The 13,297-nt window shown below is 41.5% G+C and overlaps 1 protein-coding gene across 1 annotated transcript; it reads right to left on the bottom strand.

Annotated features, from left to right (window-relative positions):
* Nucleotides 1–4,250: 4,250 nt before the first annotated feature.
* LOC307251859 (uncharacterized protein C4orf54 homolog) lies at nucleotides 4,251–11,444 on the bottom strand (the record flags this gene model as incomplete). The annotated part of the gene is made up of 2 exons (XM_080029286.1): nucleotides 4,251–4,357; nucleotides 7,083–11,444. The coding sequence occupies one exon, from the start codon at nucleotides 11,442–11,444 to the stop codon at nucleotides 7,107–7,109; it is 4,338 nt and encodes a 1,445-aa protein (XP_079885412.1). The 3' UTR covers nucleotides 4,251–4,357; nucleotides 7,083–7,106.
* Nucleotides 11,445–13,297: the final 1,853 nt, after the last annotated feature.

The following is a 13,297-nucleotide window of genomic DNA, read 5'->3' as shown; positions in this document are numbered from 1 at the left end:
ATTTCTTTCAAGCATGTATGTGCAAACACAGCACTCACTTCACATTTGAAGGTATCTCTCTGCTGTCATCCTGACCTCTGTCTTTTTCTGGGGCAGTCACCAAACACAGTTGATATCAGGCATAATGCCACTATATGACAGTACTGCCATTCAGGCATTGAATAAAAAAATGCGCCCTTTTATCTTAGACCTTCATAAATGCACTTATCTCAGACCATCTCACCTTCGGTTATCCGTCTTTCTTTACACAAAAGCAAGCTTCGATGCAGTCAGCTTCTCATTTTTACCTCAAAATCAGCAGGTGTGTTGGAGGACATCTGGACGAATGTTTTAAAAAAAGGATACTATCTATGTTACAGTGCATCTTTGGGCAAATTTCATTTAAACAAATTAGCAAATGTTTAATTTTACACTTAACCATATAGTGTCACTATTATCACCAATGTTTCAGCTATTGTTGAAAGTGTTGGTGATTAAATAGTGACAATCCAAGTGCATTAAGTAGGCTACATTGTTATCACAGATAGAGGTCATACAAGAGACTAAATTGTTTGTGGGAGAAAAGGTTTTTAGGCGTTTTAAGTTTCTTACAACATTAGAATAGCTGGTTTACTGGAGCTTACACATTTGATATGTTCATAATGCGGTCTTCACAGGGTTTCAAAAAGATATGTAAATGTGCTTTTAATACCTAAATTGGTGACATATTTGTATTTACTGTATCTATATTATCTTCCATCTTAGGACCACTTGCTGATCAACACTTATTTAAAACTATCTAGCGGGAGGTAGTATATTATATATTTTGAGATGGACTAACATTTCTAAAAAAATGTGTATGCTTTTTTTCTTCTTTTGATTCTTCAGAACATAATGGCAGAACTTCCTTAAACTGACTTTTTAAGTCATTTCTACGCAACAGTTGTATAATTTCTAAATAAATTACAGTTTATCATGCAAGGCTCTCAACTTCATGGGTGGGACATTCATTTAAAAATATAATTAAAATACCATCATACAACGTGTTATGAAATTCACTGACAAATTTGAGTTACATTTCACCTCAAAATGCATTAAATGTTGCTCTCAAGAGCAAACCATGTCCAATCTACTGTACATTCAACAACAAGTCTTTCAAATCACTGCATGAATTCCTATCAATTATAATGAAATCAACTCATAGGGCAATTTATATAAAGTCTGTTGTCACAGAGGCATAAAAACAAATATTTTACAGAATCAAGGTACATAGACTGTCCAGCAGCTCCAAATACCTTTAATATGTATTTAGATTTGAAACGTGCTAAAAATAGCAATCTACAGTTTGTATCAATTCTACATGGGATGCTGGTTTATCTAAGTCAAGTATAGCATAATGACCTATGAAGCCACATTCATATTCAAAAGGAAACAGGACAGAAAACAGGAAATAACCTCAGAACTTCACTGTACATAAAGCAGTTATGAAAATATGTTTTAATTCTAGTGTGGATATCATCAATTACTTTGTCATTTTAATGAAAACCTTAATTCATGCACATTTAAACTAAAGAGGTCAAGGCGTTTAAACAAAAGAAACAGACATTCCTGTGTCTAAAATGTAAAGATACACCCAACACATGTACAGTATGTACACTCTATCTACAGTGAAGTAACATGACTCCTTGTTGTACACTCACAGAATGCTGAAATGCCATACATAACTCACAGCTACACAGGCACATTCAGATGCACACACACTAACTCCCATCTCATAATACAAAAGTGTAAAATAAACCAACAGCAATAAAGGAAGTTGTCACCTGAATGTCTCACCTGACCTAATTACACTGCAGAGCAACACACTTTGTGGGTTTCTCTTTACTTCTCACTTTAACATGCGAGGAGCAGACTTTAAAATATAAATAAACATCACCTCATACAGCATATCAGTTGTGCATGTATTAGCAGCATTTTGTGAGTCATGGCATAGAGATAACACATACTTCAAGTATAGCAAGAGCCATTGACTCCTAAAAAACATGGAAATGTTAGTGTGAATGTGGAAAATTTGTGTTGGAGACCTATAATTTGAAACATAACAATATAAATACTATTAATTTTCCATCTATAAAATATATTATTATGAAGTAAAATAATTATATTTCCTCCTCTAACTGAACCAAATGGGGCGATTCAACATTACCTCTTAATATGTGTAGTTTATTTTATTCAGCGCAGGCAAATGGTCCCTGTCCTCAGGAAACTTTGTAAAATACACATTCAAAGTGTTGTTCACCATAAGAAATTATTTTACTTTGGAACTGACAGTGTGACTGCATAACATTGCAGCCACTGTGGCCACCAGCAGCAGTTACAGGATTTAGACATATTGCCCATTCATTTCCCAAAATGTGAGAGATGATATTATATGTTTTACAAATAGCCATCCATCCATCCAAACATTTACATCACTGATCTCGGTCTGAGTCAGGCAAGGAAACCTTTATGTCCCTCTTTGCCACATCCTCCATCTTTTGATGGTGACATGCCTGATGCACACCAAGGCCAGAGGGGTTGTACAATCCCTTCAACTTTCATGGATCTCACTTGTGGTGTCCTCCCTGTTCGATGTGTTTGAAATACCTTCACAGGTAGAAACCCAGGAGTGATCTGATGTATGAGATTGTCACCCTCTCTATGGTTGCACTCAGACACCCTGCAAGGAAACTAATGTTTGCCACTTGTGGCCACAATCTAATTCTTTCAGTCATTGCCCATAGATAGTGACAGAAGTTGACGGTTGTATCTTAGATCAACTGGTAAATCAAGTATGATGTCTTCAGGCTCACATATCTCTTCGTTACAGCAGTCCGGTACAGTTTCTGCATTACTGCTGACCGGGCACCAATCTGTCTGTCAATCTCTAACTCTATTTAGCCCAAGATACTCAAAGTCCTTCTCTACAGACAATGACTCACTGAAAACTTGAAAGGAACAATTCACCATTTCCTGCATATTACTGTTACCTCTGCCTCAGCTATGCCTAGAAATTCTCTCCATGGAAATCTCAAACTCAATGGGTGACATAGCACAAATCTGGCAGAGCCCAATGACCACTAAGAAGGTGATTGACTTACTGCTGGGAATGTGGACACAGCTCTCACTCCTGTTATACAAGGAGTGCATGGCTCGTAAAAAAGACTGTGTGACCCCATGCTCCCAAAGTACCCAACACAAGATACAGTACCCCGGCCACAAAGCAGCCTCCTTCTTGCAAGGATAAAAGGCTGGTACACTCTTCCACAACCAGAAAAGTTAGAATCTGCATTACTCCTCATCGACCTAGGATCTGACAATCTCTCTGAGCTTCCATTCATGTATCCTGGTACAAGCTTTCCCAGGGAGGCTAGGCAATGTGGTACCCTCATAGTTTGAGCACACCCTCCAATGTCCTTTAAAAGAAAATTGGAACCACGGTCTGCCAGTTACGCATCCGTGACCAAAGAAGTAACACTCCTTTTGGCCTCCTGATACCTTTCTGCTGCTTTGTGGAATGTTTACCATGGATCTCCACCATTAGGGTGGGCTTCTGCCACAACAATCATGTTACCTTCTTGCCAAAACTCCAAGTAGTGGCTTTTGAAATGAAGGTGTGATTTACCAATGTCTGTTTAATAATAATAATCTATGGGGAACATTATTTTGGGGGTGCAATTGATTCTTTATTTTGCAGTACCATGTTTGCAGCAAGGCTGACTTGCAGTTAACGCACATCCAGCTCTCTTGAAACATCCATACTCAACAAGTGTAATGGGACCACAAACAAGCATGTTTCCTAGTTAGGTATGGTGGGTTTACTTATTGTTTTATATGTGACCTCCTAAAACCAAGTGTAAGTGTTTATCGCTTAAGAGTTAAACGTTTCTTTGTAAAAGATAATGTTTTCCCTTTCAAAATGTACAGTATAGTCTCAAGTTCAAGACATGGTCAATTCATAATAATTGAAAAGTGGCTTGGCTAATGGTGTGACTAACTGTAAACTAAGATCTGCCTTGTTTCCTTTTGAATAGACACGTTGCAGGGCCCAAATAGCATTTTTAAGAGTTCTAGACAGCAGCTACATGGAAAGAATTACAAAGCAGATTCATATAGCAATATGGCAGAGCATCCGCAAGAGGACCTGGCCGCATGTGTTTACCCTACAAAGTGCTGCAATGCATAGAGATTACAGTATCGTCTGCTGAAATGATAAAACAACACAACAAAGTGGGGACAGAAATTGTTGGTGGAAGTTGGAAGTAGACCACAGAAAGGGTTGACAAGGAGGGAACACTGCACTTCTGTTGAATGAAGGCAGATTCTTCAGTGGAGATGTCTAGGGGTGATAGAGAAGACAAAACATGGGTGTTAGGCTCACATAGATGTAAAATATGATTTAGATTTTGTCCAGTTTATAAAAGCTAGAGGTTGGCAGTACTGTCCACCTCCGTTCCCCATTTAGGAAAAAGCAGAGGGGGAGGGGGCTATAAAAAGTTGACCCTATCTCAGCCCAGCCGACTGGCTTTCAAGCTTGAGATGTAGCAGCATCTGATTTCTCTGAGCAGCTGTCCTCTCCCTGCATCAGCACAACAAATACTTTACATTGCATGACCTTTTCCTCCTGCATCACTATCCCAGCCATGCCCACACGCCACAAACACTCCCACCACCACCAGATACACACACACACACACACACACACACACACACACACACACACACACACACACACACACACACACACACACACACACACACACACACACACACACACACACACACACACACACACACACACACACACACACATACACACGCACACACCCCCTGTGTTCCTTTTCACACGACTACTATACCCATGCTAGGCCCCTTCCTGCCACGCACCCAGCTGACATGTATCCCTCATGCTCTTGCAGTTGTGTTATTTCTCTGACACATTAGCTGAGATTGAACTGTGACTAGGTGTAAGTGTGTGTATATGAGTGAAGTTTTTCTTTTTTTAAAGAGTGGGTAAGAGTAGAGAGAGAGAGAGGGGGAATTACTCCATGCATCCATCATTTTGTATTTTTTTCATTCTCCATTTTGCTTGTCCATTTAGAAAAACTCATTCTTGTCTTCACAAAAATGTACACTGAAAATCAAATTAGGAATCAGGGGAACTGAGCACCAAATTCATATCCTTACATGTTTACACTTCCTTGCAATCTCTAAATAAAATATTTTCTTTGAGATGTATTCTTGTCGATTTTGCGGATTTATTTTCTCCACGGCGCTTTCATTTTAATCAATCTTATTTCCCTTGTCATTGTCTTTAAAATGTTTTCATAATGTGTCCTTATTGTTTATGTTAAGGTACATGCATTTCATAACGGATCAGTTACTCATACAATAGCGGGAAAAGCACAAGTGTATAATGTCCCTGGGTCCTTTCACTTTGCCTGCAGTAACTGGGTTACTGCGACACTTACAGTATCTCACAAAAGTGAGTACACCCCTCACATTTCTTCAAATATTTCATAATATCTTTTCATGGGACAACACTGAAGAAATTACACTTTGATACAATGTAAAGTAGTCAGTGTACAGCTTGTATAACTGTGTAAATTTACTTTTGCCAAAAAATGTCAAAATAACTCGACAGGCAGCCATTAATGTCTTAAGTGCTGGCAAATGCAACTTATTCAGACTTATTCAGACACAATAGGAAACTAGCTTGGTAAATGTGATCAATGCAAATGCATTATGCAAATGCCTAATTTCCACCATAAGTATGCTAACGGTAAGCAAAGCATACTAACAAGCTAAAGTTAAGCCCAAATCACTGCGTACGTAGGTCATTATTTTCCATGAGAATTCAAAGCACTGTGAGTTTCATGGGATTGCCTCTATCTTATTAACCTATAAACTACTGGCTAGGCATGTATTTAGTTTAAAAGGCCGATGATACCGCTGTTATTTGTTAGAAATGACCAAAAATAGTACAGTAGCTATACTGTATCCATTTCCATGTAATAATTATCATGTCCTTCAGCTGTAGACCAATCGTACAGGGAAAAGGAATGAACACATTAATGAAGTGTAATGTAATCCCAGTAATTAAAGCATTTATAACACTGATTGAAAATTACTCAATGTAAGGTGTCAGTGGCTGGAATAGTTTCCTGTGACACCTTCTAACCCTGAGAATAAACCATGTAAACAAACTTGTCTCACACTATCAAAATAGCCCGACGATGTGTAATGCAGAGAAAAAGGAACTCGCTGCGGGCCGCGGCTGAAAATCCAATCTCCCAGCATGCCCAGCCGCAGTTTGGTGGAGTCAGGTTACCTGTCATGAAGCTGCTTGCATGTCTATTAACACTGACATGCCACGGCTGCGGGTCAGGACTGCTGCATTACCAACATTTACAACTAAAAAACAATGCAAGGACCCATTGGGTACTTTGAGTTGTACGATGATATAACATGGTTCAGTATCAAGCACTCTTTAAATCTCGCTGTCAATTGAAGGTATGGATTATTATTAGGAGTGAGAACTGACTAATTACAATGATGAAATAAAAAGAAGCCGCCTTGTTTTAGCCATCTAATGAATTGTTGAGAAAATCTTGTTCAAGGTTCATTCACCGTAGCACCATGCCCTGATGAAGATCAATGTATCACCACTAAAAGCTATGGGAAAAGCCAATAGGTGGATCTTAAGTTGTGATTGTTTTGTCAAACTACACTTTCCAACTGTCATTATATATTTTATTTTTTCAATTAATCTCAAAATTTCAAATGACAATTTTTAGAGCTATTTTTACTTTTTAAATAGAGTAAAATATCAATTTCAATAATACTATTTATCATTTTTAAACCACTCTACGCTTTCTGAATCTTGACTAAACTACACTGAACTGCAAACATTACTGGATTCTTTTTTTGACAAAACCCAATTACATTCACTATCAGACACACATAAAACGAGTCGCAGGAGTCAACATCAGGTCTTCAGTTTGGCTGGGAATTGGTCCCGTGTCCATCATTCACACAGAAACAGCCGCTATATCATAACTTACATGTATGATGTGTTGTTTCCTTGGTCACCGATGCTCCACGACAAAGCTCATTGTTGTTCCATCAAAGGAGGGTGGGGCGATGATTCTTGGACCTTGTTGCGTTGTGATGCTGATAACCGGCTTCCTGTCCGAGCCTGTTGCAGCACCTCCTCTGGCGGTCACATGTCCCAAGCTCAGTGGAGCCTCGCCTGTGGCACTGTAGTATGCGCTCTCTGCGCCTGCTGCATTAGTTTCCAGTCTGGGACTTCTGGCGCTTTTCACCTTTTCTCCACCTGCATCCTCCGATTGAAACTGTGACTGTAGTGGCATCAGGGCCTGGGCTGGCAGAGTGGGTGAGGGGATGAAACCTGGGTAGATCATGTAGGTGGGTGCATACGCTCCTGGGCTCAATGCCATCGGGGACAAAGAGAGAGGCACAGGGCTAACAGGGGTGATAGGTGCCGCAGTAGAATGGGGCATTGGTACATCCACATACTGGCCTGTCTCGGGGTCAAACAGTCTCTTTGTTGTTGGCTGTATGGGAGTATCCACCAGGTAATAGTGTCCTGTGGTGGGGTCCAGAAGCATTTTGCGTTGGGTTTGTGGGGCTGCCTCTCCGGCTGGAGGTGTGGGCGATACAGTCGGGATAGGAGAGAAACACAACACCTGCTGCTGTTGTGCTGGGGGCCCTGGGTGATGGTAGATGCTCGAAGCTGGGTACTCCATGATTAACGGAGACCTTGCCTGCTCAGATGTCTTGCCGTAACCTGTTTTGATCTGGCAAATGTTTGAACTAACCTCGGGTTCTCGTTGCAGCAGTTTGATTTCATTTGCATACCCCAGCCCTGGTATGGTTAGATAGTTCTCAGAGTCTGGGCAGGCCTGCGTGACAGTGGGGTTGTTAGTGGGAATGATTTTGACCTTTCCCTGCTCCACCTGGCTGTGTTTGGGGGCCTCTATTTTCACCGACAGTGGAGCCAGCCCTGTGGTGGAGCTTTTCATAGTCAATGGTGTCTGCAGCACAGAGCTTTGTGGAATAGGGTTACTAACTGAACTTATGCTGACACCTGCCTTATTGCCAAAATGCAGGACACTTTTGTTACTGAATGTTTTACCTTGCTGTGGTTGTGTTTGAAACGTGTCATTGTTAAATGGAACATGTATGATATTCGGAGCTCCTTTGTCGTCCTGTAGTTTGCCTGTCTCTGTGGGATTAATAGAAGACTGAGGGATGCCGTCTGTGTTAGCTGTATCAAGTTCTTCTTCCCCCTGCTCCTCTCTAGCAATAAGTGACAAAACATGGCTGCCTGTGATTGGTTGTGGAGCCTGTGTTTTACGCTTCCATTCATTTCTATCGAAAACATAAAGCTGCTCCATTGTTTTGACTGCCGCTTTAAGCTTCTCTAACGCAGCCTGTTTTGGAATTGCAGGCTCATTTCTCCTTTCAGCCGTCTCACCTGCAAACTTTTCCTGCCTCTGTTTTGTCAGTTTGTTTTCATTATTTGGCTGAATATCTGACTGGTCAGGCTGTAGCTGCTTGGACACAACGAATGGCACCCTGCTGATTGCACAATGTGATGGTGTATTGTCACTTTGAGATATTTCACATGGGATGCCTGCCTCTGACTGTCTCTGTGACCCCTCAGCTGTCTGTTGTCTAACATTAGTTTTTACAGAGTGGCATTTAATCACGATAGGAGATGGTGATACATGCTTAATTGGCTCCTTTGTGGTCTTTACCTCAACTTTATCAGCAACTGTGGAACATTTACTGTCAGTATTATCCAAAGAAACGAAGCGATATGAACTCTTGACCAATTTACGGACATCTCTGACATGATATATTGGTGTTTGAAACTTGCATTTTGTGTCTCTAATGTCTCTTACAGTGAAATTTGGGATTTTATCTGAAGCAGAAAAAACTTGGCATTTGGCATCTCCTGCTGCCCTGAAAGTGTTAACATTGTTGATATTAATTTTAGGGGTTAACAAGTTGGCAATGTTCAGTGTACAGTCTTTATTTTCCTTCACGCTCCTGAGGCATATTTTTATCTCAGGGGTTTTAGCCCCCTTCTCACTTTCTTCTTTGGCAACTATGTTTCCATTGTTGCTAGTTTTGAACTCCTTTTCACATTTATGTGGGCCAGCAGGTGTATGTGTGACATGTGCACGACTTGGTAAGTCTTTTGTAAAATGCTTCTCTTTTGAAAGGAGCTGGAAGCTGGGAACAAAAAGCAGTTTGGTCAGCCTGCTGCTGGTGTCTATTCCTTCTTTTGCTGTGGTCTGTGTGTTGCTTGCAGATGTGGCTTCAACGTCCTTAACAGGTTTTGGCTCATCCTCTTTCAATGAATTAAATGCACTACTTTGACTGTGGTTAAGCCGTGCGTTTGGAGGCTTATTTTGTACCTTCTCTGAATCATTTAGTTCTTTGTTGGGTATCTGCTCCTCTGCAGGGTCACAGGAATTAGGCCTGCTGCCCTCCAGGTGTTGATCATCAAGAGAATTCACAGTGTATCCTGAGCCTGATTCTGACGTCTGTCTTTGTAAGCCCCATCCTTGACTCCTGTCTTTCATCCCATCTTGATCTTTGAAATGCACACAGGGTGAATGTGCCTGGTTTGTGCCATAAGTTGCACCCCTCTCCATTTTGCACTCTTGTTCAAACTGCATCTTTTTGGAAATCACATTTTGCAATAGACTTGATGCAAAAACTGCTCTTTTGTGTGTGCCCTCTGTGTTATCTGTGTGGTGATATTGCATCTCACACCCTGACCTTTCCACCAACGTTCCAGTAATCTCATTGGATCGGGCTACCTTGGAGCATTTTGGACGTCTTGCGCCTTTGGGCGCTTCAACATTACAGTGGAAGTTCAGCGTAACTCCACGTTGCTTTGGCTGACAAGGATCTGTCAGTTCGATATTGTTGCTAGAAGATGATGCATGTTGGGGAATTGTTTTCTTATTCAGCGCGTACATTTTGGTTTGTGTAGCTGTCATGCCGGTAAAAGACTTACCATGCGTTTTACTGTCCACGGTTTGATTCATTTCCAAAGTTGCGCTGGAAGTCTTGTGCCCAATTACGCCCCGCTCTTTCCCCCGTGATATGTTTCCATAATTCCAGTCCACATAAGCTGACCAATTATTTATCCCATATTCCGACACAGAGGACTCACTAGAGGCGCTAAGATTAATGGCATCGAAGTATGGACATGCCAAGCTCCGGAAAGACTTGGCTGTCAAATTGCGCACCTCTTTATCAGCGTCGTCCAGCTCGCTGATTGAGCTGGACGCGCCGCTGGAATACTCATTAATATCCTTTCGTCTTAGTTTGCTTGCAAGGTGCTGACGGCCCGGGGCAGGGATGAAATATTGGGCTCTGTCGCACAATGGCCCCGGTCTGGCGCCAGAGCTCACAGACAAGTGGCTTCTGTCTCCGAAGTGTCTAGTGTACCCACAGGTGTTGTTGTCAAAGATGTTGACAGGTTCATTCACGGCCCTGGAGGATGTTTTAATTGATAAACGAATTTTAGCGTCTCTGCTTTGGTTTTTGCACACGCTTTCATCTGAGCTGGCGCATTTGTCCGAGTCACAATTATCACTATCGTCCTGCTCCGTGCTAACAAGTGATCCACCAAGATTAGAACGCACATTCCCCAGGCTCTTACCCTCCAGGATCAAAGTCCCCTCCTGCGTGTCATCACTTTCGAAAGAAGCGTAATCCACAAAGGAATAAACCAAGTTGTTGTCTTCAAAATCCCAGGTGCCTCGCCCTAGGTCGTAATCTACGTCGTGGTCGAGCTCGGTCAGCTGGATCTCATGCGTGGTGATATAGTGAGACTCGTCCTCATAGGTGTCGGAGCCGCAGTGGTCGGACAGCACCGCGCTGGCGCCATCATCAGACTCCGTCTTGCTGTTCAGATACATGTCCGTGTATTGGAGCTCATCGCTCTCACTTCGCCCATGTTCGATACAATCAACCGGGTCCAGCTCATTCTGCTTCTCATTCCCCAAGTCCTGATCGGCGATGGGAAGTTTGGTCAGAGTTTCCAACGAAGGCTCCACCGAGTCAGGCACGAGCGCGGCGGTGCGCTCGTCCTCAAGCTGGTCTTCGACAAAGTCCTCTGAAATGACTTTACCCTCCTTGTCATGCTGCTTTGAACCGTCGCATTTCATAATAGACAGCTGGTTTCCCTCGCCAGTGAAAGTCACTTTGACTGTTTTTGCGCCGTCCGGTTTCATGTCCAGATCCACATAATTGGACTCGGGGCTGTTCGTGTCGATTTCGTGGCCCGGTTTACAGTCCTTATGCTTGTCACCTGGGAGCAGCTTCCTGTGAAGTCCGGTGTCATCTCGGTAAATGAGAGTTTCCTCCGCTGCTTCCATTTAGTCCGGTCTCACCGTCAGGTGGTCCTCGTTTACGATGTTATCACGACACAGGACGGAAAACTCTGCAGGCTGGACACACTGAGAGGACGCAGAGCGAGGAGGTGAGAGAGAGCGAGAGAGAGAGAGAGAGAGAGAGAGAGAGAGAGAGAGTCTCGAGGAAAATCCCATGATGGTTTATATCTGACGTGAGTGTCAGTGTGGAGAGGCAGTGGAGCATATTCAAAAGGTTTACAATCTAACTTTGTACAAGAAGCACGTGGCCTAAAAAGTGCCAGCTTTCAGCACCTTTCAAGAAAGAACAGCTCCCCAAATAGGGTTCTCCCACAATAGTTTAAACACATTGTTGTAGACATTGTGAGAATATTACATTGAGACATTGTGACACTTTTACAGAGCATGTTTATGTGATGTAGCACACCACTTTCTTTAATCCTATAACTTTGTATAATTTTAATATATAAATATAGAGAAATTTGTGAATAATCACTTAAATCTGGTGTAAGTTTTCTTTCAGCTGGCTGTATAAAGAACATTTGACTTGCCATGGGTGACTGTGTAGGACTACTCTAAGTTGCAATGTGTTGTCTTACTGTTATGAGAACTGCAACAGGGTTTCAGAAAATGTGCTTACGATGAGGGGGAATTATTGAAAAATTGCCAAATAATGTTATTTTTGGCTAATATTCTAATCTCAACTAAATATAATTTTAATTGGTCAAATATTTTAAACATAAAGCATATGACTCCTGTTCTTAGTAGCCTTAACTCTGCCAAAGATATATGTGTAGAAATAAACAATTAACATAAAGGTACACAAGGACAACACCAAATCCAAATATAAAGATATAAAATGGACAAACAATGTATATAGATCAAATTGTTACGGCACTAGTGTGTTGGTGTAAGCTCTCAGTTCTTTTAAATCGAGTCTGAAGACTTTTTTGTTTCCATTTTAACCTGCAATTTTTATTTTATTTGCTTCTTTTATTCGCTTTTAAATGTTTTATAATGTGTTTTATGTATTCTAATCTTGCCCCTGTAAAGCACTTTGAGTGGCCTTGTGTCTGAATTGTGCTATATACATAAACTTGCCTTGCCTTGCCTTAAGTGCAGCAAAGAATGCTGGAATAAATATTGTAAATTAAAATGTAAATAACTCAATATTATTTACATTTTCATACTGATGATATTTGTGGACCAGAGAGTGTCATCAGTGCTCGGCCCCCTCACTGAAACAGCTGCCTTTCTTTGATGGAGAAAAATGTTCACCACCAGCAGCTGGTGTCAGTCAGCTCAAAGAATGTACTATAAATTAAATCCATTCATCTGTAGACATAGTTTGTGATTCATGTCTACTCCACTCCCAACACTGGGCCATGCTAGACCTGTGGGAGATTGGACAAAAGTAAAGGAACAAGTTGGCGATTGATAATGTTTGCTCTTAGAGTCTTAGGGCTGAAAAATACTGTCCCGAGTAGTAATAATCCTGTTTTTAGAGCTCTGTCTAACTGTTGAAGACACAAGTGTTGTTTCTGGACAGGGCCCCAGATTGGTGGTATGCAGCAGGGAGGGGTTGGGCCAACAGTTGCTCCATGTGGAGGGCACACTGACAGCAATATCAAGGACAGAGGCCACCAGTATCACCCCTAAATCCCTCTTTCAACCTCAGTGTTATTATTGTGGTGGAGCCTCTCAGACATAATCAGTTTCTGAGCAGCGGTGGAAAGAAAGAGTACATTCACTGACGTACTGTACTCAAGTACTATTCTGAGGCACTTGTTCTTTACATTAGTATTTGCTCTTTTGCTTTTCAGAGGTAATTATAGTAATTCTTACTATTATATTACTAT

The sequence above is a fragment of the Ammodytes marinus genome, assembly GCF_949987685.1.
Source record: "Ammodytes marinus genome assembly, chromosome: 6".
Lineage (NCBI taxonomy): Eukaryota > Metazoa > Chordata > Actinopteri > Uranoscopiformes > Ammodytidae > Ammodytes > Ammodytes marinus.
This window is presented reverse-complemented; position numbering and strand designations above follow the sequence as displayed.